The 26,276-nt window shown below is 42.2% G+C and overlaps 3 protein-coding genes across 6 annotated transcripts; 1 reads left to right on the forward strand and 2 right to left on the reverse strand.

Moving 5' to 3' along the window:
* eps8l3a (EPS8 signaling adaptor L3a) lies at positions 1-6,859 on the reverse strand. Of its 4 annotated transcripts, none has more exons than XR_013453188.1 (20): positions 6,723-6,859; positions 5,773-5,859; positions 5,620-5,690; positions 5,462-5,526; positions 5,219-5,377; positions 4,137-4,286; positions 3,998-4,044; positions 3,784-3,911; positions 3,559-3,701; positions 3,351-3,456; positions 3,152-3,225; positions 2,990-3,064; positions 2,561-2,706; positions 1,866-2,034; positions 1,726-1,772; positions 1,547-1,643; positions 1,316-1,432; positions 951-1,036; positions 496-728; positions 1-399 (listed from the first exon to the last, which is right to left on the reverse strand). XR_013453188.1 is itself a non-coding variant. In XM_040203222.2 (20 exons), the coding sequence occupies exons 2-20, from the start codon at positions 5,835-5,837 to the stop codon at positions 388-390; spliced, it is 1,881 nt and encodes a 626-aa protein (XP_040059156.2). In that variant the 5' UTR covers positions 5,838-5,859; positions 6,723-6,859; the 3' UTR covers positions 1-387. The 4 variants fall into 4 exon arrangements, 3 of the variants coding, with proteins under 3 accessions (XP_040059156.2, XP_040059162.2, XP_040059163.2); XM_040203222.2 differs by having other exon boundaries at positions 496-622; positions 3,784-3,908; XM_040203228.2 differs by having other exon boundaries at positions 496-622.
* Positions 6,860-8,225: 1,366 nt separating this feature from the next.
* On the reverse strand, positions 8,226-12,492 carry irf6 (interferon regulatory factor 6). Its single transcript, XM_040204903.2, has 8 exons — positions 12,101-12,492; positions 11,610-11,867; positions 11,027-11,222; positions 10,839-10,937; positions 10,477-10,731; positions 9,817-10,209; positions 9,548-9,666; positions 8,226-9,289 (listed from the first exon to the last, which is right to left on the reverse strand). The coding sequence occupies exons 2-8, from the start codon at positions 11,781-11,783 to the stop codon at positions 9,044-9,046; spliced, it is 1,482 nt and encodes a 493-aa protein (XP_040060837.1). The 5' UTR covers positions 11,784-11,867; positions 12,101-12,492; the 3' UTR covers positions 8,226-9,043.
* A 5,717-nt stretch (positions 12,493-18,209) lies between these two features.
* Positions 18,210-26,117, forward strand: LOC120835406 (uncharacterized). The gene is made up of 5 exons (XM_040204312.2): positions 18,210-18,462; positions 20,220-20,308; positions 22,480-22,570; positions 23,056-25,018; positions 25,121-26,117. Exons 1-5 carry the CDS (start codon positions 18,384-18,386, stop codon positions 25,215-25,217), a joined length of 2,319 nt encoding a protein of 772 aa, XP_040060246.1. The 5' UTR covers positions 18,210-18,383; the 3' UTR covers positions 25,218-26,117.
* Positions 26,118-26,276: the final 159 nt, after the last annotated feature.

The raw sequence follows: 26,276 nt of genomic DNA on the forward strand, positions 1-26,276 counted from the left end.
TTTGTTCGATAACTTTTATTTACAAGTTAAATTATGACCACATACATCAGGATATTTGCTTTTCCCCATTTTGTGTTATACAACTTATTCACTTTGCTAAATACTTACATAGTATGTATAGTAGTATAGTATATAGTATTGCTATAACTTAATCAGTTGTTAACATTTTTGAATTATGCCAGATGGAAAATAATATACACTTCTAAAGGACATTTATATTATTTGCTACAAAGTTTCATAGGATTCCATATCATGGCAAACCAGCTGTAAACTACCTCGCTTTTTATTGCTGAATTTGAGAGTATTTGGTGACATTGGTGACTTGTTTCGGCCCACGTGATTTCTTTTCCTCCTCTGGTGTCCTCTCGTTGGTCTCTCTCTTTGTTTTTAAAAGGAAATCTACAATGTTGAAACACAAAACAGTCAGAGGGGCTTTCTGTGTTTACGCCACTATGGAGCGGAGACACATGAAGCTGCGCCGTGTGAGTCACTTACAGCGGACTTGACCGCCTGTAACTGGAAGAAGACCCGCCCCCCTTCCTCTGGACACACGGTCTTCAGTTCCTCTCTGGTCATCCCCAGCAGCATGGAGCCGCTCAGCCCCCCCAGACAGCGAACCGTGCTGCAAGAGAGGAGGCACGTTCCTCCGCTGTTAATACATTATCCGATTGGCTTACTTGACCAAAATGCAATGTGTGCAGGTTGAGTGCAGGGACTTGAAGTTGCTGCTGAAGTTCATTTGAAAAACACAGACACAGTAGTTAGAAACATAAAACATATTATTCAGCTGAAATCATCATCTTACAGTCAGTCATGGCCTCGACCTGTGATGTAGTTTACATACAACTATGTACAGTTTAGGTAACAATCTATCCTCATATTGCACCACATTCTATATACTAATTGTAATCTATTGCTCAACTCTGAATGTTGAATGAATACTAACTCACATTTTACTGAAGCCCTTGTCTTCCAGCCAGGCTTTCACTTCTGCCGGCCTGGACTTCTTTGTGAGGACAGGAGCGCCTCCAGTATGCTGAGAAAATGGAATGAGGATGAAATGGGATTTTACTGAAACAAAAGGATGGAAACTCAAAGGCATATTACAGATGTATAAATATACTATATATACACACAGTTTATATCTATACACAGTATTCATTCAATTAGATAAAGTCATAGTCAAGTGACACATGTCCCTATGCCTGGAATAGAAAATACTCATTCACTGAGTATCTGCAGCTTTCCTTCACCGTCAGTCCCAGGATCCTGCAGTGACCTTCTTGACTTCCCTCAACACCACGTTCAAAGTTACCTGTGTTGCGTTAGCGGTGTCCATCTCCTCAGGAGCCCCCAGGACGTTGTTGGGTACGAACCCCTCCTCCCCTCTGCTGTTCCTCACCTTCCACCACAGCTTCGACTTGTCCAGCAGCTGTGGACGGGCAAAGAAAAAAGACCCAAAACACGGGGCATGTTGTTTGGTTTTCTTTTTTTTTTGCAACCAAGATAGATCAGAAAGAGCAGTTGCTTCATGTCACTAACTCACCTCCACCGTTTCCCCTTTTCTGACGGTGAGCTCTCTCTGGTTTCTTGAGATGAAGTCATTTGTAACGAGCATGCCACGCAATTTCGACTCATCTGAGCTGAAATACAGAAAGGGTGTAAAAGAAAAAACAGGCAAACATTCGCTGGACGTTGGGTTAAACCTCACGTGCTCGTGCGTACCGTGACTTTTGTGGAGGGGGGCGCGGTGGCGTCCACTTGGTAGAAGTCTACACAGAAAAAAGAACATGGTTTTGTTATGTTTTTCATCTTTCTCCTTCTTCTGCCCAAACTAGCAGTCTGTCAGCGCTCCGGCGTCGTACTGGATGCTCGGGGTGACGGTCGACCCGGCTGGGTGCAGGTCGTTGATGCTCCTCCCTTCTGATTGGCTCATAAGATTCAGGCGCAGCAGTCACATCGGGAGGCTGCCAGCCGTCAGAAAACTCCAGAGTGTACGTCGGGATGTCCTCGTCGGCTTCTGGCCATTTGGTGCTGGTGATATTGTCAGAAAAATAATACAGGTTCCAGTCTGGCATTCAGAATCCTGGTTGAGTAAACCAATAGTTTACAAAGTAAAAGTACTCATTCCACAGAAATAGTTTAGTAGCCAGAGAACCCATTTCTTTCATGGCCACTCAGGTGGTTTAGTTCAGCGGTTGTCCTCAAAACGGTCACAAGTACGGCATATTTCATTTAAGGAATCTTTAACAGTTGATTTAAATGAGACGTTTCATGGGGAAATACTCAGTGGAAACGCCAACAATACATTGACATCTGAACTATTTACACGGGGCCCCTATTTCACAAAAGAGCAGGAATATGTTTAATATCTGACAATAAGTAGTAAATAATACTCTTCTCGTATGTTTTTTAGAACAATCTTCATCTCCTTAATTGCCACATGAATGTAGTGCAGGCAAAAGCATGTTTTCCTTTTCCTGAAGTGAAAAGACTGGAGTAAAGTAAAAATACTTTTACGGTTTCATAGACCTTGGTCCAACGCCGTCCGGTGTCTCACCTGGGGATGTTCCAGGCGTCTCCTAGAGACTGCCACAGCTTGTCCTCCTCTGCAGAGGCTTCTTCACTCAGGAGCCGGATGCTCTGAGGCGTCAGCAGAGGGGCCACGATGGTCTCAGGCAGATCGTCTGCGCAGTGAGACAGCAGCTGTGCAGGAAAAGCATAACTCTCTGTGAGGTGCAGTGGTTGTGTAATTGGAACTGCAGGTCTGCACGCACAATCATATGAACAGACACAGCTGTCTGACAAATACACAAATAAACTGGATGTCCATGAGACATGTTCAAGCCTACGTACATAAGCATTATTTCGAAGGAGAAGGCAAGAGAACAGGGTTTTAGGTGTATTTTCAAGTCTATTTAGCAGGGATTATAAATCCTAAAAATCATACGTTATGGTTTTCAGGAGCAATTTCAGAGATGTCACTTACGAATGATAACGTGGAGAATAAGGAGTGAACAAAGTCAGGAGCACTGGGATTATCAATCGTTCCGTTTAGCTCCCCCTGTCAAGGCAAATATTTTACCGTTACACAAAGTCGGCACTACAGAGTGAACAGGAATAGCAAATGAATGGGATTAAGGACACATACCACAAGGTTGAAACCATATTTGATTTTATGCAAACACACTTTAAATTCTGCTGCAGGCGGCATCCCGTCCATGGCTAACAAACAGAAATAAATATTTGATGAAGACTCACAGCTGATTGATTTCTTTTCATAGACATATATCCCTTTACATAGTCCAGATACAGGCGTGTATATTCCTTAATTTTCTGCACCAAATTACCTTTTCCTTTTTTCTTTTTCTTCTTTTTCTTTGTGTTTTTAGCTACTATTGCAGTTACTTTGGCCATGAAGATTTCTATGTCACTTAAAACATGATTCAAGATATCCTGCAAAGAAAGAAAGAAGTCGTTTACGACAATCCTCTTCCTGTAAATTGTACCAAAATTGTGGAAAACATACTCATAACCAACTGTATCACAGGCACTCACTACGTTCCTGTCCAGGTCGGTGTACGGCCGCGAGGTAGAACGAGGTTCTTCTTTGTTGATTGACTGAGGCGGCGATGGGACCTCGTCCTCCTCCTCCCCCCTCTGAGGTACAACCAGTTCAGGCTCCAGGAAGTCATTCTCCTCTATATGGAAGAAGTATAAGGGAGATAGCTGTTGATTGTGACTACATCATTTATGATATCAGTTACAGTTATTTACACTCACCATAGTCGGGAGCCATCCACTGGGGCTCTGAGTCAACAACAAGCTTCCGCTCTTTAGGTTCATTAGATTTTGCAGCGTTATGAAGGTTTTTCATTCCCTGCTGTCCTGCTATTAGTCCTGCATTGCTGCTTCAAAAGGTGTAGAAATGCATTTTGGGGGAATGAAAATGAATCAATCAGGTTTCAGGAGTTTCTTTCCCACTTTAAGTTCTTACCTCATACGAGACAACGCTCCCAGCAGATCCCTCTGGACGTAGTCCGCCTGTGAAGAACAACAACCAAGACGACTGTGATCGCCCCGTTTATTTTATTTAACAGTCACGGTAAGAATCATTTCCACGAGTGTGTCCTCACCCGGACTTCTTCACACTGAAACATGAAGACGGTGGTGGTCTGTTTCCCCTTAGGCCGCACCGACACTGTGAGCAGGGACTTAAACACTCCAGAGTCGAGCACAGCCTGAAGGTCCAGGATGTCGCTGAAAGCCATGGACTCCAGCTCCTCCTGAGGAAACAGAGCAGGCTTTTACACACATAGCCCGGGGCGCACTTCTCTGCACAGAATCTTCAAGGTGAGGCTCATGATCGTCTCTGTGGGAGCCACTGTTATCTATAGAATTACAAAGACAAAAGTCTGTATTTGTCCAGTGTTCCAACACCATGAAGCTCCAATGCTCCTTAGCTTCAGATACTACATGTTGATAATCGAAAGGATCAAACTGTTCATTTTCCTATTTTCACACCCAAAGCTGCTATTGGACATTCTTCACAAAGAAGAAAATGTAAAAGTGAATACATTCTGGTTGAGTATGGCTAAAGTTTCTAATGAAAAGAAGGAGCTGTGCAGCTTGAAATTTTCCCCGAAAATGGTAAAACCCATTTCTTAATGTGTTCACAAATGTTCAGGAGGCTGCAGGTGAAATTACAGTTTTGTCCTGTTTTATCAGGATATTTTTGTGCTTTTTGATCTATTCCCTTGTTTTAATAGGACTTTATTGGGTTGCCTTTCAAAGCTGATACAAGTCTCCGTTTAAAATAATCTGCTTTATGAAGCAACAGCCTTAGTCTGTGTGTGGAAACCAATGTTTAGTTTAAAGATAATACAACAGCATGTACAGACAGAGAAGAATGGGGCTCAGGAATGAACCTTGGGGTACACCATTAGGAGAGAACTAAAAAAGTCTTGACTTGTTATGTATAAAACTATGTCAGAGAACTCAATCACAATCTCTAACCTCCTCTAGAAGACGCTGCTTGACTCTTTCAAACATAATACTACAGTATACAATTGAGTTGGTATCTGTTGATAGAAATGGAAATGACATAACATGACATTACAGAACGTGACACGACATAACATGTACAACATGTTATGTCATTGTCATCCTGGAAGAGACGATCCCCATTGCCTGTCTGTGCGCCTAAAGCGCTGCTCACCTTGGTTTCAATGTCCGTGAGCAGCAGGTTGGCAGCTCGCACCTCCAACTGCATGTTCTGACCCCACACGCGGCCCATCCCGTCCAGCAGCTTCAGCCTCTCCACGCAGTCCGCCACGCTTCTCAACCCCTTCCCATCCAGGTCACAAGTGAACAAGTGCTGCGGCCGCAGGGAGGTATTAAAACACAGCCTTTAACATGGCATCATTCAGAAACTGTCCCATTTGTACGGGTAATGTTGTACCTCCACTCTGTACTGAAATTTGTTCATCATCTTGTTGACTGACTCTGCATACTCCATCCTCTGCACTGTTAATTATTACCAGAGCTCTGTGTTAGTCACGAAGATGAACGCAACAAGTGTAACCATCACATGCGTTGAGCACATCGCTGTTGACTTACAATAAATTGACTTTGCACTGGGCCTCGACACACTTGAGAACTGGGAGGAAACCTCATCCAAAGAGAAACCACTGTGAGAACAAAATGCAAAATCATCTGCCGGTGAATAAAGTCGTGGATAAAACGATCGACGTGAGGCTGTGAAAACCGTACTTGGACTGGATCGATCCCGTGAAGCTGCTGGTGTCATTTCCAAAGGGGCTGTTACTCCTGAACATGTTCAGCACCGCCCTGACAAACCTGCCACACAAGTTATATACACAATAAATCTCTAAAGTCAGTACTATGAGCTGTGTCAGCAACCTCTGAAGTAAATCATTTAATTTGGCTAAAGTTTTCATGCCATCAGGGTTTATTCAAAGCTTTAAACATCTTGAGTTTTGTTAAGTTTGAACTGAGAAAACACAGGTTCCATAAATGTCAAGAGCAAAATTAGCCTTTGCTCAAACAACACCTTGATTATTGGCCATAAATCAAAAAGCAGGTCTTGTTATAGTCACCTAGCAACACAGCTTAGTGAACCTTAGTCAACCTAAAACAACAATATCTTCATGGTACTAGGTAGCACAAATATAGATACAGTATTTTAAAATAAAAAGGTTTTATTATCTCGTTCAATAAAATATAACAAATGCAACATTCGTCCCACAAAAAAGCTGTTTGAAAGGTTAACTTATTTAATAGAAAGACAGAAGAGTTATAAAAATGTTGGAATTAAACCTTTTTTTTAAGATCTTTTCACTGCTTGATGAAGAATATTTACACCGAAAGCTAAAAATGAAATGTTCTCTGAATAGATTTAAATCTACTGATATTTAGCCTGCTAATGTTTGCTTTTATTATACTTCCAGCAGCCTGTGGGAGATAAAGTAAGGTGAAATGGTGGTTTACTGCCTTCACTATAAGGAATAAAAGCAAGATTGTGGTGATGTAGTTTGTTCGAATTGTGTTACTTGAAATGCAAACACGTAGCAACATTACGTATAGATCAAGTATATAATAATAAAGACAGATCCGGTTCATTGTGCAGATTCAAAAGTTCTTACCTTTGACATCTGGTAGATGAATACTGTTTTGTTATTTAGTAAAAATACAACTCATACCTCGTTCTTGGACCTCAGTCGATGACAAACAACCGGGACTTCCTCACAAAGGAGAAGGACAAAGTCCACTGTCCCTCGCAAAGTGATCCGGGGCTTCTGAGTCAACTCACTGAAGGGTGTGAGGGCTTTAGGGTGCCGTCCCATCTGAGCAAAGGTTAAAAGATATGGAGGAAATTACCCCGGATATGCTTAAAGCTCTTCAGATCTATAAATACATTTGAGGGTCCTGTCTGCATTTTGTCATTTTTCCCAGGATGTCATGAAAACCACACAATGTGTGCTTTCCATCAAAGATAACTGCCTCTAACTCAACAGGTAAATTAAATTACAATGTCTACAAAGAACCGAGAGAAAGGTGCATTGCAGTGTTTATATCTACCATAACTGACTTTGTTTCCAAACGTGTCATATCTTTGTAACTCTACTATTTTATTGTACTAATTTTTGAGTTATATATATATATAGATGTTTATTCACAATATACTTGAGTTGGCTTTATTTTATTCAAAATACCGTTTTAAATGCTTTAATGTGTCTTTCAAAATGATCACTTATGAAGACAATGTCGCACTGCAAAACATTAACCAGAACACATTCCTTAGGTCTGTAATGAACCAACGGTAACAACATCGATCCATCAGGTGACTTTGTGCAACGCGTTCAGCTCTTGGCTCGCAGGAACACTGAGCTTCTGATCTTTCTTGGTTCGTCATCACGACAACACTCTGTCTAGGGTTGAATTTGATGTTGTGCCGGCATGCCGTGCTGTGAGCAGCTTTCAGTACAATTAATCTTATTTAGCATTAGTGGTGTAATGTTAACTGTTATGATCCATTTTGTGCTTTCCAAACATCCTACTTTGCTCACATTTAGATCAGTAGTCTTTTTTTTGGTGGTTTGCCCATCAAACATTTAAAGACGTTCAGTGTTTAGACAGATGCAAGTAGGTACTGTTGAGAGTTGTGATTGGAGGCCATGAATCTCTTCAAGCATGTGGTAGTTTGAACAGTTTGGATCAAGTACGGTTGAGTTACAAAACCTTGAAGTATGACGGTGAGACATAAAGTGTCCGCCGTGAAACGTGGAGTTTGATTCTTTTAATCGCTACGGTGTCTAGATTGTGTTTCGCACATTTGACGTTGACCTGATTAATTCCCTAGAGGGAGTTTGTTGGAGCGCAGTACCAGGAAAACTTACATTTGTGTGGAACTAAAATACTGTTGATGTGATTCACCCGCTGAGACAAGCGAGCCAAAGTGTTGAGACTTCCTGTTACTACTATGTGGCGCTATGACTGTTTGTCAGGCCTCAGACCCCAATTATTCAGTGTTGTTCTCGTCCAGAACCAGCTGCTGATGAACTAAACCACCAGGCGTCGCTGTGTGGAGACGTTGAACACACCAGTCAACTTGAACAGTTTGTACAAGGCGATGCACAAAGACGATATATTTCACTCCTTTAATTCACCGTGTTCAAAATGTAATTCATTAAACACCCATGTTATTTGTGCTTTTTTTTATTGACAATATAAATCATAATAGACAAAAAATTCTACTGAATGTAAATCATGATTTAGCAATGCAGTGACATCAATATCAAACCAGATCATAATAGAATAGCTGAATGTTGTTTAGTCTAATGATTTCCTGATTATAAATGAAATAAAAACAAAAAAAAGATGTGAATACAAAAATGACCTTAAAATATTAATGACAAAAAAAAAAAAAACTGAAGACAAAACCGCAGGCCAGTCGACCAGAAAACTGAGTGCAGATGGGCTGTTAAATAGTAATAGAAGAAAAAGGCAGTCATACGTTAATTAATATTTTAGCATCTATTCATAACAATCACATGTTTTACAAAATATGGCAATTTATATATATATATATATATATATATATATATAGCCATATTTTAGGTCATAAGATAAAAAAGGTATTCTGCGCCGTTTCTTGACTCCAGGAAAGTTTGGTAATCACTGACCAGTTTGACAAATTCCTGTAACTCATTAACTATGCAACGTGTTTCATGTCGGCGAGCAGGACTTTGGCCAATAGAGGCGCCACATCGGTCTATCTGTACCTGCACACACACACACACACACACACACACAATGATGCAGGATTGAGGGCACTGCTTTATATACAGAAACGCCTTGAGAACATTACTAGAGAAAAGCACAAGACTCCTACAGTGCAGAGTGCACACTTCTAAACACCATTACACGCATGTACTTCTTGGCCAACGGTGGGTAACTCCCGCTAGCAGTGTGAGTCCTACGTTGACGTGCGTGTCACATGTTGGTTCGCTGCGTAATACGTTTAGTTTATTGTGCCTGTGCCATTGTGCAGCGCCTGGACGATGTTCAAGCCGGCACCAGGGGGCAGCGCCCAGCCGTCCTGGCCCTGGTGGGTCTGCAGCAGGCAGTACAGCTGCTTCAGGTGGGTAACTATGTTGTCTTTGATATCTGGAATGGAGATCTGCAGCCGAACGCTGCCGCTGTCGAAGGACCGCGTGTTGTCTCCGGAAAACATCTCGCTTATCATGCGGGCGACCACAGGAATGATCTGTGGGATCGGAAGAGGGACAGCGCGTCAGGAACTGGGAAAAGAGTGCGGCTAATTGTCTTGCATCTAACAGGCTAAATATTGTTTGGGGATTTAAAATATCTCCGTGCAGATTGCTAATCTTACGGTGTTAACTTTTCTTCCAAGCTTTCTCAATCAAAGGGATGACGTGAAGCGCGTTACTGGCCTCGGTCGTCCCGTTAACAACCACAAAACGTATTATTATTATTACTTCTTGACACAAACAACGATTCTCACCTGAACCATGATAAGTTTCCTCTCTATGGGTCTCCCATCAGGCCACTCCTCTCCGAAACACAGGTTAATTTCAAAGCCAGGAGGGCTTGGCGTCTGGCCACGCTGGTGGGCTATTACTCCTGTAAACCATGAAAACGTTTTTTACTTAATACAATAAGAATTCCCTCCGAGAGATTACATTTTTTTTTTCTCCAAGTGATTCAAAGACTATAATCATATTGGAATCCACGCGCAGGTTTCTCTTTACTAATTGTCAGGATTCCACTTACCACTGAGAAAAGACTCCAGGCAGAAGAGTTTGATCTTCCTCTGGCGCTCTATAAGATTCGGAGCCGCTGGATTTGGAGCACAGGGACCGGACCAGTACACCTTGCACTGGCACAGACGCACTGCGTAGATATCGTGACCGCTGACCTCCAGGATGAGGCCTCTGTCCATCACGTCCAGCAGGCGGTTAGTGAAAACCTTCTGCTTGTCGTTGGTGATGTGCTCCGTGGTCGGAAAGCGTAGCTGCTCCAGGTTCACCGGCCCGAACAGCTCCTCCTGGTTGACCATGGGGCCGAGGTCCCCGTAGAACAGCCTGCAGCCCTGCGGGTTGCTGACGGTCGCCATGGGACACATCTCCTTCCCTCTGTAATGGAACTGCACCTCCAGGTCGGTCACTGGGTCAGAGGCACGGGTTAAAAACATGGTTGACGAACAAATCAAGCAATGCTTTTTAATACCACTATGGCTGCAGCACGCACACACACCTAAGATTGAGATTGGGTTGAGCTAAAGTGGCAATCCCCACACTCACTAAACTATCTGAATATACTGAATCAGGAACAGGAAGATATATAAAAAGAAGTCTGTCCTTTGCAGTGATCTTCCCGTTTAATCATGTGTGGTGTTCACTGGATATCAATACAACTAGAAGAAGTGCTTACTCGGGAGGGAACTGATCCACATCTCTGGAGAGGCGAAAAAGGTGTCCGTTATATGCGGATGCGGTTGCATTGAGTGGTCGGGCAGCGGTGCAGGAGGCAACATGGGAGTTGGGTGCATCTCCACATCTGCAGGCTCCTCTTTGGGCCAAACTTCAACCGACTCCTCTTTGGGCCAGACCTCATTTGAAGGGGGACAACTGGAAGGCTGCGACTCGGAGCTTGGAGACCACATAATTAGAGGGGAGGGACTGGTGCCTGAACGAGGAAAGAGAAAACAATGAAACAGAAACCCAAGATTGTCGATTTGCTTTTTTGATTTACTGCCAGGAAACATGCAGAATGCGTGAGGGGAAAGCATTCACCGTTGGATGGATATGGAGGGAGAGATTCTGGGGTATCTGGAATTTCCTCCTCAACACCATCGTCCTCATGTGGAGTCCAAGAACCGGCATCTGAGGAGGCTGTTGGGTAAGTATTACAAAAAATGTGAATAATGTGAAAGGAAGAACAGTTTGTAACGTATGACGATATTGAACCAGCTCTTCTTTACATTGGTTAATGGAGGGCATTGGGATGTCGCAGACATCATAGATCTTCAAAGGATTCATGGGAATCTCTTTGGTGCCATCGAAGACCAGGTTGAATTCTCTGCTTTTGTTCAGGGCACATCGAAGCTGAGCTTTCCACTTTGCAGGATCAGGTTCATCAACTCCCTCTTGAAACTTCCCAGTCTCCACGGCCCACGCCTGGAGGAACGTTCACAGAGCTATCAGTATCAAATTTAACATTGTAACATTTAAGACTCTCGCAAGGGCAGCTGATGTACTATGCGAGGTAGAAATATCCAAGGCCATGTGGCATCAACCCATCACCCCAAAACACTTCATGAAGCATCTGTACATTTACGGCTAGAGAGGAAGTCAGTGTCCAAACCAGAGATGGAAGGCTTTTACTTTCCCTTCTTTTTTTAAAGCCTATTTAAAAAATAAATCAACCAGCATAAACCTCACTTGAACGTGGAATTGAAAATATTGAGTACAGAAAACGTGAGTGAACAATGTACACGTTGTGACACTGTGCCTCGTGGTGGACGAACGCTTGATTACATTCCTGTAATAGACCTTCTCCTTCACCTTAAATATGGTGTCCTCGTCCTCGTGCTGGGGCGTGTGCCGTGTGGCGTGTTTCCACGGGATCCTGAAGCGCATGCCCTCGCGGTCGATCCACACCAGGCCCGGGTACCGCCCGCTGTCCACCTGAGCGACCAGCCAGGGCTTCAGGCGGACCCGCCGCGGGGTCACCGCCATCCCGGCGCAGAAGACGACACACACCGGCGGGGGTCACGCGGTCGGCGGCTCCCGGGAGTTTTGGAGAAGTTCAGCGCACGAGAACTAAAAGAAACATTTTAAAAACGGACACATTTTTGACCGGGGCAGAATGACCTTTGGCTTATTTAACCATTACTGATTAAATATTACGTCATATATCCACACATGCTTACGGGATACACGGTGCACGTCAGGTCGGCATTTATTTAAACGTGGATACACGGCGGAATAGATCCAAAAAGTCTAACAATAAAAGCGACCAAACGCGATACCGCGACAAACAGAACGAGACATACCTGTCGCCAAACCAGGAAGCGGAATCCTCTCCTCGTCGGCCTGCTCTCCCGCAGCTGGAAGCACAGCTGGAAATCAGCTCCAAACTACCGAATATTCAATCAAAGAAAAAAATATCGCCGATGTTAGCTGGGACTGAGGCAGGTGCGAATAACAACAAATGATTGTTGGAGGATTGGGAAGAGCTGTTGTTGTTCGCTCCGGCTCGGCCCTTCCCCTCCCCTCTCCTCTCCTCACCGAAACTCAGGTACGTGCGTGACGTCACGCCGGTGACACACCTTTTCTGAGCAGCTGAGGGGATGGCTTTTCGTGGAACACGTGGACTGGACGCATTTTTCCATCCGAGCGCGAGACTGGATAAACTCATTTCCAGTCCAGCAGTTCTCTCAATTCACCAATCCAGTCCACCAAATGGTTGCCAAATGGTTTAAAGAAAAATGATTCTGGGACTTTAGGAACGTCGTGTTATTTCCCATCCACTGGTGTATTTATGATATTTTTTTCAATGCACATATTTACATTTGTTTCCTTCTTTCTGTTTAAGGGTGAGAAGTGGACACACTGTTTTATCTTAAGGAACTACAATTAAAACCTACATACTGCCATAGAGAAAAACGTTGCACACCGGCAGACCGTGTTAATGACTCATCCGGGCAGGTAGAGTGTAAGTTGCCACAGAAAAGTTCATTCACTGCGAAGTGGTACAAAACAGTGGACGGTTAATCCTGTCACTAATATTAGACAAAACATCCAGACAGCAACAAGCCACTCCCAGAAACTACTGGCCATCTGCTGTGTCTGACATTCAGCTGATTTGCCTTTGGGTTTCCTGGTTTTCTGGTTTGATGTACCTAATGAGCCAGTCTACATGTGTGTGATGATCATGTTATTATTGTTTGCATTCCGGCTTTCTAAGCCAATTGGTGGTTGGTGTGTTGGGTCGTTTTGGTTGCTAAGTGACAACTGCAGCATTCCGATGAGAGACTGCTGGCAACAATGTGTTACCAACCGGAGGGTCAGCACCCCACGTTCCAACATGAATTTACCATGAGGGGACCGTAGAGGGGTCACTAGACACAAACAACTAGATGCAAAAACAAAAACCAATCAAAATAACTTTGGTTTTGGTTTACTCTCTGCCATCTTGTCGTAAAAAACTGAGTCAGATTAAAGAGGAAAAACTCACAGACAATGTGTCTGTCAATATGTCTTCACGTGTGTTAGAAGAGGTAGAAAGAGGATATTACTTGATTTTAAGTTGTCACAAAATACTTTTAGGGGACTTTTACAGTCATTGCCATTACAGGCATTAACAAACAGGCACATTTTATCATATTTTTATTTATACTTTTATACTTCAGCAACATTTTAATTCCTTTTATAATATTTTTTATCTTGAGTGATGTTTCACTTATTTTATTATTTGTACATTGTACATTGTTTATGTTGTTTACTGCCATGGCGTGACGTAACATGACATGATGACATGCTACCAAACAGAATTTTGTGCTTAACAACAATGACAATAAAAACCTTTAACTATAACCTTAACTTTTAATTTGGTCAGTCAAAATAGTAAGTTAGTTTATGGGTTAATATTAAGTCACAATAGACCCAATAGAAAATTAATGAAAACTGTAATAAATGAAAATTGATTTATACATTTACTTGGTCACTCAAAGGCGCTTTTTGTTCCATTTGTTTGCATATCAGATTTAAGCAATTGTCTTTCCTTTGCTATCCTTAAACATAAACTCTTCAGTTAGCAAACCTAATACCATCATGATCTTATATAATTTGGAACTTTAATTTAGCAAAAGCTAATCCATAAAAACGGTGGTGGTGGTCAGCACTGTCGCCTCACAGCAAGAAGGTCCTGGGTTCGATTCCGCCCAGCTGCCTTTCTGTGTGGAGTCTGCATGTTCTCCCCGTGTCTGCGTGGGTTCTCTCTGGGTTCTCCGGCTTCCTCCCACAGTCCAAAGACGTGCTCTGAGGATCAGTTTGATTGGGGACTCTAAATTTCCCGTAGGTGTGAGTGTGAATGGTTGTGTGTCTCTGTGTAGCCCTGCGATTGGCTGGCGACCAATCCAGGGTGAACCCTGTCTCTCACCCAAAGTTGGCTGGGATGGACTCCAGCCCCCCCCGCGACCCTGTGCGCAGGATAAGCGGTGTGAAGATGGATGAGTGGATGGTCCATAAAAACCTAAACCTGATGCAGCATAATAAAACCTTGTTATGGTTGTGAAAAAGCTTTATACAGTTGTTAGCTCAGTCTAGAGGCCGATTAAAGAGGAAACGCACAAGACTTTGATAACAACAACGTGTGAGATCCAAACTCTCTGTTCATCAGCAGCACGCTGTCATTGTGAACCTCCTCCATGAACTCTTCGTATAAAAGTTTCCCTTAAAAAACACACACACACACACACACACACTCTGAACTCTCTCTGCTGATTATAGCAGGAAGGATTTTTAGACAATAACACTCTCAAGCTTGAATATATTCTGCATTATTTTCCGTCCACTACCCGAACCCAGTTAATGCTCCCCAACTTATGACTGAAGATCCATGGTTCCTTCTTCATCCATGTTGGCAAAGTCCTCTGGTAACATTTCACAAGGAATCCCATTGATATCAAATTGTTGCCTACTTGTTAATATATTCAACCAGTAGATGTCAGCTAAGTATCAGCTATTGGTTTCTGCACCTCGCATCCGTGCAGTGTGTTCCGCACTCCTCTAAGCCAGCGGTGGGATTTCTCTGCCGTATGTCAGTCAGAGCCGAGAGGTACGCGGTACTTAATTAATTACTAAGAAATGCATAAAGCTTTACCATGAGGGCTCATGCTCACCTTTATTAACCAAAGCAGCTCTGCATCGGTCAAAGCAGCCACTTCTATTGACATCAAACAGTTTAAGGTACCAGCGGAGCGGCTGCTGCACTCCCCCCATCAGCACCAGAGCAGCTGCCTATTCCATAAAATCAATGAAGCCGCACTGCAAGAGAAAAGGACATTATGGGTGTTGCTGTGAGTAGAGCTGTGTCTAGTCCGAACACATGGAAGTCTGTGCAAAAACACTGTAAACATGTGGAGTCAAAGACTGTTGCCCTCTGATTTGACAACTTATTTAATTGTAATGCAATTTGTTCTTTTAACCTTTTTGAAAAAGAGGTCTTGTTTTGAGAATAGCTTGATAAGCAGTCAGTGGGATAAGCCTCCTCTCTGATAGGCCATGTGTCTCTCAGTCTGATTTCAATACACTGGCAGTCACTAAGGAAATATATTATCTCTGTTTTTAAAAATCCTGATGAAGATAAGCAATTTTTTTGCCCTCACAGTTTGCCATAGCGAACAAAAAATGGAAATGGAAATAAAGTACATGCAATCAAATATCAATTGTTGTGGGTGCTCTATTGAAGTAGGAGAACAAGCAGATATTCAAGTTGAGAGATACGTGAGTAGTATCCATAGTATCCAATAAATGCAGAATTTTTTTAATAAATAAATAAAGGTAATGAGAACTCAATCACCCTTCCAGAAGATTCAAAATCACCTTACATAATTCATATCAAACGTTGTAAACACGGTCTCAACACAGGCGTTGAGACATCCGACAGGTTCCTCAGACCAAAGATTTGCTTGAACCTGTAAAAGTGGAGAAGTCCGGATGGGCACCCGGCCATGAATTTTCAGTTTGACGCTCACAAGCTCGTAGTTCCATCATAGCTGACGCAGTGCCGTTTCCCATGTCTGTTTAGCCAAATAAATAAAACAGAGAGGAGATAAGAGTTCTGTAAAACCATGACCAGAATGTACTGCTCTGCACATGGACACTACGCAGACTGAAAACCAGCTGTGAGCAGATATGCACCTGCTGACCAAAACGTCACATTTCAAATTTCTGACTTTTATGAATCAAAAACCATACTACTGCAACCACAGTATGGGTTTGCCTCTGGTTTCATGTGAATTGTATTTATGTAGAGAAAAATAACATTTCATCTTCTTCATTCCTTGTGAATTATTATCCATCACGTGTATTTTTAGCTTATTTCCTTTTTTAGTAGCATGTATTGAGTGTACAAAGTACATTATACGTATATGTTTTCTCTGTCTGTGAATATACTTAAATGTTTATTGCACTCATTGGTTCACACTTGTTTTTTATTCACTGTTTCTTAGATGTTAAATATTTAAGTAAAAAACCCAGTTATGAATATGGACGCTTTGACTAACAAGAGGCAAAATGTGTCATTGGAACGTTATCAAGTAATTGTGAGGGTTCGTAGCCTCCTTGTGTTTGCTCACACCGATGCAGCCGTGGTTTAGTTTGTTTGTGGCCTAACGTTAGCTTTATACTTCTGCTGATTGTATTTATGTATTTATCCAAAATCAAATGGAAAAATCCCACTGGGCCTTTTGCGGGGAGAAACATGGAGTGCTAAGCAAGGTTTGACCTACAATATTGAGGCACCAGCTACATAGCAAATAAACACGCAGAGCTACTGAAATACTATGTGTATACTAATCTTTTTGAACACAATGCAAGATCATTATCAGGTGCAAATTACCTACAGCAACTACAGTAAAACAAACACATACATGAACAAACATGGATCTGGTATGCAGGCAGGCTCACAGAACAGTTTCTATTGGTACTCAAAAATCAGAGCTAGGAAAGCTGTAGCTGTAAGAAAACCGCGGTCATCTTACTAACTGCAAACATTCTTCAAAACAATGAATCCAGTTCCGATATTATCTTCAGTTTCATTTACATTCCCAACCGATTCATAGTTCTAATGGAATGCAAAATGTTAATGGTCTTTACTTCCTTTTATGTCTTTAAAAGTATAATCTCTGCTGACTTTGTACTCTTTGGGGATTCTAATGTAGCTCAGGGCCTGTATGATTCTTAAATAGTATAAGAAGAAAACAAAGGCAAGTAGTTTATCAATAAAAAATGTAATAGTATTGTCCGGCATTAGTACACAGCCATGTTTTCTATAAAACACCACATACCATTTTTAGCAACTGTGTTCATATGAAACGGCCGTCATTCAATGAGCATAACGTATCTAGACATGATTGAATAAATACCTGAGTTATTGAATACATGAATGACCCGAGGAGGCCATGATGGCTTGCAAATTCTTTACATTTCAGCATTGGTTGGTGTGATGAATTCCCACTGAGGCCAGAAGAACTGGATAGACTGGTCTGGTTGTCTCCACGGCAACTGAAGGTGTGACAGAAGCAGTGAGAGAAGTAAAGGATCTACTGGCTCCTAGTTAAACTCACTTCACTAATTACGGATTATTAAATGAATAACACTGACCTCTAAATTCAATTATTTGACGCCCTGAATTTAATATTCATCGTGTCAGAAAATATATAAATTGTTCTTACCGGATTGCAATGACGTTAGTCATTCATTCGTTGATCCATACAAATCATAGTCTATTGTAGGTTTGCTGTCATGCGTCGGCCAACTCTTTGGATGAATCTTGATCCTCTTTTACATTATCTGCCCAGTTATCCTGTTATAGGTCACATGCTTCCTCATCCTTTGGTAAATAACTCTAAAGAGTTCAGCTAATACCTAAGCCATGACACATTTAGAACAGAGATCGGGATTTATAACAGAAAAGTAATGTTCCAAAAGTAATTAAGAAATAACATTCGTATAATTAACAATAATGCACCATGTGTTGTATGCTGGTTATTGTTTTTGTATTTCAAATCTTGATCACCAGACTACACTAGAAAAACAGCAACATTTTTAAATGTGCCGGGGTGAAGAAAAGTAGGCTGATGACGGATGGTTGCCTTTAGGTAATGAAGTAAAACCTGATTTCGCTCTCCTGAATGTTTTAAGTTCTAAGTTTTAAGCTGTGTCCATGTTTACTTTGATGCCATTCACCCGATGTCTCTACCGAACGGAACACTGTCACAACCAGCCAGCACATACCGGAGGGGCCCATTCAGGGCGCTGGAATGAGAGAAGGAGAGCCACGACCTCACCTGTGTGCCGCACAAAGGCGGGGAGGCGCAGTGGGAACAAAGTGGGCGGGGCTAACTGCATTTTTCCCCCGTGTGGCCCGAATAGTTTGCACCAAAACACTGAAGTCAGCTTTAGTTGTTGCGCGGCGCTGCACCTGTCGCCGAACCAGCTCACCTGCGCGCTGCCGGGGATTTACCTCTTCTCTTTTCTTTTTTTTTAACCTCAGAATGCGCCAGTGATCCTTTCGCTCAGTCGCATCTACTCGACAACTTATCGATAACCATGAAGAGGGGGAAGTTGCATTTTCGGGGTCGAAAGAACCAGTCTCTTTTCGACAACAACTTTCCAATCAAGGAGATGGGTGAGTAGCCGGGACAGTTTGCAGGGCCCCCTCGGTTGTAACAGAGAGAACGCGTTCACGGCAGAATGACACGACCTTTGTACTGGATGTTGACCAGGAGCCCTAAAGACACGCAGCTCCCGTGTGTGGACTTAACAAGACTTCTTCTTCTTGATATATGTGAGGCCATGCATGCCTGGCTTCACAGAGGCCTGTCTTGTGTTCACTCGGTGTATTGTTACCTGAACAATGCTTTGAGGAAACGAGGGACTGTTTGGACACCGAGGGACTGTAGGAGCAGTTTATGTCCCCATATCAGGAACATAACACAATGACGTCCTACCATTGTTGTGAGGGAAAGATCCAAAAGGTGGTGATAATAAGGGTGACAAAAAAAACACATGATTTTCAATTAAGTACATTGAGGAATCAGAACATTTATTAGTGCTTTAATAACTTGTAACAACACATACGCATCCAATTACAGACGAGTCACCTCCAATTGAGCTGTTGACAGCTGTGGTAAAAGAAAGCAATTGATTCCATTTTTTTTTTTAAACCAAAACTACAAAATCGAGGTGTGAAATGATGTGTATCTCTGCAATGATACTGCTCCACATGTAAGACCAAGAAAAGACATCCCCAAAGGTGCACCTTTATAATCGGGTAAGACCAGACAATGTCCCCTCTCACGTGTTGAGATCAGGTTACCGACAGACTAACCAAATGTCCACATTTATTTTATTGGCAAGCACAGGAAACAAAAGCCACTCGTATGCAAAACCAATACTCGAGGGAGAACATTTGTCTATTTAAATGAGGCAGGCGCACAATGGGGAAACTAATTATTAAACTGGGCCAACGCCAATTCTTTCAGTAGTTGTTCATACTGAGTTAATTGAGTGCCTCTCATTGTCAAGCTTCTTTCATTGGTCTCTTTTTGGACAAACAGGATGACTGACACTGGAATGTGCTAAATTATTTTTTCTCCAACCAACCAAAGTAATCTTATTATTCGACATGTAAAGTTGGATAGATTTAGTGATTGATTGTCTCTCTCAGTGCTCATTAAACTCATCACTACCTTTTACCTGACAGAGCTTTGAACTGAACACAAACATATCTTTTTTAAAGATTTTCTGACCAACTTAATCAAACATGATTAATGTTATAGAAATACTTCTTTCCCAATTTCTAAAAAACAAAATACTTCATTACAAAAAAATCATTAAAAACCGTAAATTCACTAAAACATCATTTCAATTTTGTGGAGAGAGTAAAATAATGAAGAACAACTCATGAATATAAAACATAAATTCATTATTGTGTCTTGTAATTTAATTCAACTAGCACTAAAACTCAAATTTTACTTCAACACCAGTATAAACAAAGATAAAAAAATTCATTTTTTCAGCTTCCGCAAACTATTTAGTTGTCAACAACACAACTGCCTTTAACGGCACATGAGATTTCACTGTAGATTGTTCAGTGACCATAACTACTAGGCCGCTTTGGTACGTCATTACCTGTGGAATTACCAGAATGTACTCATTTTCACTTAGCACAACAAACAGATGGACACGGTGCAGTTTCGGATGGCGAAATGTATCTGAAGCTCTCTAATTGATCATGAATACGCAATCCTGTCAGTATTGATGTGAATTTATTGTTCTTTTAAATAATAAAAACAAGCCTGTGTTCTCGCAGCTTTGAGCAGAGATTGAACGGCAAAACATGAAGTGGATACACATCTTTTTTAAAAATTTTTATTTACCCAGAAAATGTGGAGCTGGTGCTGAAGTCCCCAGCGGTCCCCGAGTCAGGAACGGCCAGTGTGCGGGCCAGACCCACCGTCAAGCATAACGCTGTGAGTACCTCAGTAAAGCTTCAGAAATTGGAATGATATTAGATATGCGTCACTCTTCGCTGACTCCACCCTGTCGTTTACAATGGAAGGAATTAACTGAATTCAATTCAAATAAATTCCTTGATGACTGAAGAGTTAAGCGCACACAAGCACATGGACATGACGTGTTCATTGAAAATCCTCGTGATTCCCATTACAAATACTGCATGTTTGTAATCTCACTGTAGATTGTTAAATTCAGTGGCAACAACTAAGAGGCTGCTTTGGTACCTCAAAATGACCTGAAACTGCTAATGTTCAGTTGAGAAAAACAAACAAACAGATGAAGTCTACCTGAAGCAAATACAGCATTTTTGTAATGTAAAACAAAAGCTAAATCTGCAGACACCTTTAAAAAAAATCAAGAGCAAGGCATAAACAGTACAAACATTAATGGATTTACTGCACAGAGCAACACTAAAACTGAAAACTTGAAATTAAGATATTACTGTAAAAAATGCACAGTGAATACATTTCCTAGAAACAGCCATATTTAGTTTGGGAAAGATGTTAAATACATTTAAATACTTTGGCTACTTATTTTTGTACCAGTTTCCCTTGAATTGTTTTACTACAACATTCGTGTTAAGAGCATTTTGCGTTTTACTCTACTACATTTATCTAACAGCTAGAAATACTAGATTCCGCATAAAGAAAAATGATATTCTTAGAAAATACATTGTTGAATAACCGTGGTGCCCAAACAGTTTGGATTGTGGTTACTCATAAAAGCAGTTGGCATGGCTCCTGCATTCCACAGCATAATAAGCACATTAGCTTTTGAAAATCAAAATTTTTTATTTACATTTTTAAATTAATTAATTAATGTAACACTGCTACATGTGAAGTATTTTGAAATTCTGGTTTTGGTACTTTTACTTGCTGCCTCCTATTGTGGCATCATGGTGCAGATCTCCTCGCTGCTCTGGTTCACACGCCTCTGGGAGTGTTGTGTGAATGCGTCTGTGGCGTGAGCTGTACCTGCCGCACCTCGCAGGGTAGGACGGCGCGCACACACACACACTGCGTCAGATGAAAGTGAGTCACGGTGCAAGGAAACAAACGGATGAAATCAAACAGTATCATACGTTGTCTTTGCTGACTCGCCCCCCACCTGTGGAATGGTGTTCATGCTTTTCCAAGAAGTGAAAAAGTAAAACCAGTGTCCTGTGGTTATAAGCATAATTTGAGGCGTGACATTGGGCAGATATTCAGCCTGGAATTCGGGGCGGAAGAATCACAAAGTCATTACCAACCTTATTAACAATACATAACAAGACAAGAGTCCGTAGGGCAAGCCTGTAGTTTCAATGCATTTACAGATTACTCAGTGAGCATCGCATTAGTGTCAAGATATACAGCAGTAAAAACAACCTTTGTGTTGTTGGAACTATGATTTTCTTTTGCCCTTACGAAGGGCATATGGCCCGATAACTCTCATGGACTTGTATCGTGTCAACACAGTCTGTGTTTGTTTTTGGTGGCTTTTGGGCCATGACGAGAACATCAAATCTCTACCACACACACACACACACACACACACACACACACACACATACACATAAGCATACAGGTTTCAAAGTGACAGCCCGCAACTTTCTCAGACAGGCCTGCACACAATGTGAAAAATAAAAGGTGTATCCTACAGTATGAATCACTGAGCACTTCTCATGAGGGAAGTATGCAGTGTACAAAAAGAATCCTTTAGAGAGCAACATCTCTGAATCATGGCCAACAAAAGAGTCTCAGAATTCACTTATTTGAAAACAGAGCATTACAAATAGTTTATAAACAACAGAAGATTTGTATTACATTTAAATCATTAAATACTGTATATATAACTTATTTTATGCAAATATAGTTATGCATTAGGTTCTTCTTAATACCAAGAGCTGTGATCTTTTGTTATTACTACTAAAGTAGTAAGTATTGGACATGCTCAAGTGTTTTCCTGCAGTCAACTGCAAAAGGGGAGAACTGGTTTGTTCGCTCCAGGAGAGAATAGGTGGCACGCCTCACAACAGCATGTTGGCTTCCCGTCATGTTTACTGCTGCTCTTGAACAATGCCTTTTTTGTAAGATGTTGAAAAATACACAATATTATTAAAATGCTTTCTATTTTCGGTTCACAGTCCTCATTTGACAGCTTTCAAGGGTTTGCTGTCGCAACACCCAAGATTCCCCTCCTCCCCTCTGTCAACGGTCCAAAGATCAACGGTTCAGGTGAGCTTCTACGTATAGACAATATGTGCTTTAACTTTAACGTTGAAAACAGTAGAATTCCATTATTTACACTCTGAAGGGATCGTTTGTAGTGCCTTCACTCTGACTCATGGATCGCAGCAATCAAAACGTCTCTTCAAAGGGTTGTTGCTCAATAACCGTCCTCAATGTGTCTAAACCGCCATACCAGAGGGAGAGCATATTTACACAATGGGAGTGTTATTAACAGAGAATCAACCATTATAGTTTATTTATTTTTTGCTTGTTTATCTGATATGAAGTTACCCTGATTGAAATAGAACCACTGGCCACAATTTCAGTAGTAAAAATGGTTGATTCTTAATGATTTATCTCTAGTAGTCAGTAGTCGCTGCTTCACATTCTCCACATTTGAGATAAAATGAATGTTGTAGTCGCTGCTGCTTCACGGTGTACAACCGCGCTGAACCATACTTAGTTTCCTCTTCTTTTCTTTCTTCCCTTAGTTGGAGACAACTTGTCCAATGGATCTGTTATGTCCGTGCCTGTCCTCAAAGAGGGAGGGTTGTTTGTTCCTCCTCCTCCTGCTATGGCTCCTCCACCCCCTCCAGGAGCTTTTATCCCTCCTCCGTTAGACTTCATGGGGGACCTGAACAGTCTAAATGCGGCAACCCTTCCCTCTCTCTCCATGCCCGATCCGAAGCCAGCCTCACTGCCACCATTCATGGAGGCGGAGGACTTAACCTTCATGAAACCCCCACCAATGGCTCCCCCAGAGCCTCCACCCACTCGCTCCAATGGCTTTGTGTCATCCGGCCCCATTTCCCGTCCACCGTCAAACGTACCGACACAGCATCCAACGTTCTCCCCACCGGTGCCTCCTTCGGAAAGTCAACACAAGTCTCAAAAGAAACCACCTCCAAAACCCATTAGACTGTCGTCAATGTCCAATTTAGACTCGCCACCAGCCACACCTGCTCCACCCCCCCCTGAGAAGAAAACCACACTCTCCACCTTCAATCCCCAAAACACAGCGAAGGTTTTCTCTGTTCCTCAGACCTCATTTCTCAGAGGGTATGAAGAGCAAGATACAAGAAGCAAGCAGATGTTGCTCCTGGAAGATTCTGCGTCCAGTAACTCTGCCCCAGTTCTTGCAAATGTTGATGGAAAAGCCCCTCAAGGGGCTACGCCTCATAAACCAGCTCCCAAAGATGTACAGGAGCTGAAGAAGAATTTACCAGTTACCCAACCCTCTGAATCACCGCCCCCTGAGCCGACCAAGGAGGCTAAAGAAGGGACGGTTTCAGTACAGCCCGAATTTGACAAACCCCTCCGGACCCCACATCAAACGTCCCCACAGCTGCGTAAGCTAAACGGTACTCAGGTAAATTCAGACTCCATCATCAAGGACAGATATGTCGGATCTCCAAGTCGCAAATTTAGTCCGATACTAGATCGTAAACTACGCAACCTGAAGAGTGGTGAAGCCCACGGGGCTCGAGATGGACCTGCCGCGTCCCCTCTGGCTCTTTTAATGGCGGCTAAAGAAAGAGACAAACAAAAATCGGCTTCCTTTGTATCACAGGAAAACAGGAGCAAGGCGATTGAGCAGCCAAGCGCCAGCATTCAACCGAATGACATCGGTCCCAATTCATTTAGTGTCACCCCGATGTCCAGCTCGTCCTCTTCTCTAACGTCTTTGGACAGAGTACAGGAGGGTCTAAAGTCCGTCTGTCCAGTGGCACAAACAGTTCAGCCTCCAATCAAATCCAGCAGTGTCGCTCCGGCCAAGGATCCGATGTCATCCGCGGGTTCAGCTCTCAGAGGGACGGTAGCGTCCCCAAGTGCGACCAACTTGGTTGAGCAGAAGCCAAGCGCAACACAAAGCCCCTCAATTTCACAACACACACAGCCTGAGGAGATAATTATGCCATTACTCCCTCCGCCGCCAGAGTTTGGAGATTTGGATGACATTGTGGAGCCGCCTCCCTCCATGCGTCCCCCTGACCCTCCCAGGAAAAAGGCACCAACAGTAACTGAGGTCCCTCGCCCTCCATCCCATGTTCCTCCTCCCCCACCGAGACCCAAAATACCAGAAGCTCCAAAACTCCCCCCTCCTGAAATCATCGCCAAACCAATGCAGCAAACTCAGATGAAACCCAAGACAGCCCCCGCTCAGCTCCCAGCCACTATTTCACCCAACCAGGCCACGCTGCTGAGCATCCTCCAAAAGAAGATGATGGAAATGGACCCGAAAATGGCCCCGGCGAACGAGGCAGAGTCCTCCTCTGATGACTGGGGCGCCCCCATGTACGATGAGGACAATAAAGTCCCTGTTGTCCAGACAGCCGCACCACAGAGCAAGAATTACCCTGTGGTCAACAAAGCAGCAACGTTGAACATGCAGGAGCTGGAGCGTAAAGTGGCCAAAAAGTATGAGGAAACCTCTTCAGGGAAAGTTCCCAAGAGGTAAGAGTGCTCAAATATGCCGACTTGACATTTTTGGAGACAAAAAGCCCAGTGTCTGTGTACAGAATCAACTCATAATCATGAATATGTTATTCTTTTCAGCAACGGGACCCAGTCAATACATCAGCACGGGATGACCTTTACTGTTCGGCCTGGAACGCAGCAGCCCATTAGTCTCGTGCGTAAAGGGGATCCGTAATGAGACTTTTTAAAGAGACACGTGTTCTTCTGCTTATCTTACTTTGCACGGGATTGGATCATGTGTTTTTGCTTCAGAAGGCATTTGTACAGAAGCACTTTGAACAAATGACTTAACAAATATGTTTGAAATGTCCCATAGATACGGTCTGCTGAGTCAACGCACGCCTCAATCTTATGAGAACACACCATCACTGTCAAATTGTGTTTTCTGTTATGTATATAATTTCTAGATGTCAGGTGGACCATTTTTTGTTTATTTGCTGCTGCTATATATAGTTTAATGTTGGAAATATTCCCCTTTTACCTAAAGCTGTTTAATACAACATCGGTTACATTCATTTAAGTTATTCACAGCTGGCAAGTGAAAATGAATCTACATTACTCCCCTCAAAAAATCTTGTTAAATCTCAACTTGCACATATCTGTACATTTTATTGTTAAATAATAACAATGTAAAATGCAACTATTGAAATTTGTTTTGTAGTTACATCATTCCCATAACTGAAACGTTAGATGGTTAGACACACACGATTAAAGTAAATCTGTCCATTTGCACAAAGCCAAATATGTTTCTCATATTTATTGTTCTCAGAAATTCTTTCCCATCTGTATAATAATTATTTTACTGCAGTAAACGTTGTGTTAATGTGTCTACACACATGTACATATTTTCTATAAGCTATTTCAAATGTTCGTTGTAAAGTCTTTAAGCAAACATGTTCAACAACTAATCTGAAACTAAAACAATTGTGTGTTAACAAGACATCTTAGTGAGGAACGGTGAAAGGGCCGATGACATGGTGCTTTTGGGTGTGCATAGGAGAATAGAACTGGAACGACGGTTGGAATGTGGCACCAACATAAAGATTTTATAACTTGAATAAACTTTTTTTCTTTCGGTCTTGGTCTAGAAAACTTATTTCAAGATTCCCAGGCATTGTAGATTTTAGTCTCACTTTCAAACCCCTTGTGAAATGAATCTCATTTAGCAATGAATAATATAATACAGTAATTATACATGCATTGGTTTAAAAAATAATCACAGCTCTGTCACAAT

Source organism: Gasterosteus aculeatus, chromosome 17 (assembly GCF_964276395.1).
Source record: "Gasterosteus aculeatus chromosome 17, fGasAcu3.hap1.1, whole genome shotgun sequence".
In the NCBI taxonomy this organism is placed as follows: Eukaryota; Metazoa; Chordata; class Actinopteri; order Perciformes; family Gasterosteidae; genus Gasterosteus; species Gasterosteus aculeatus.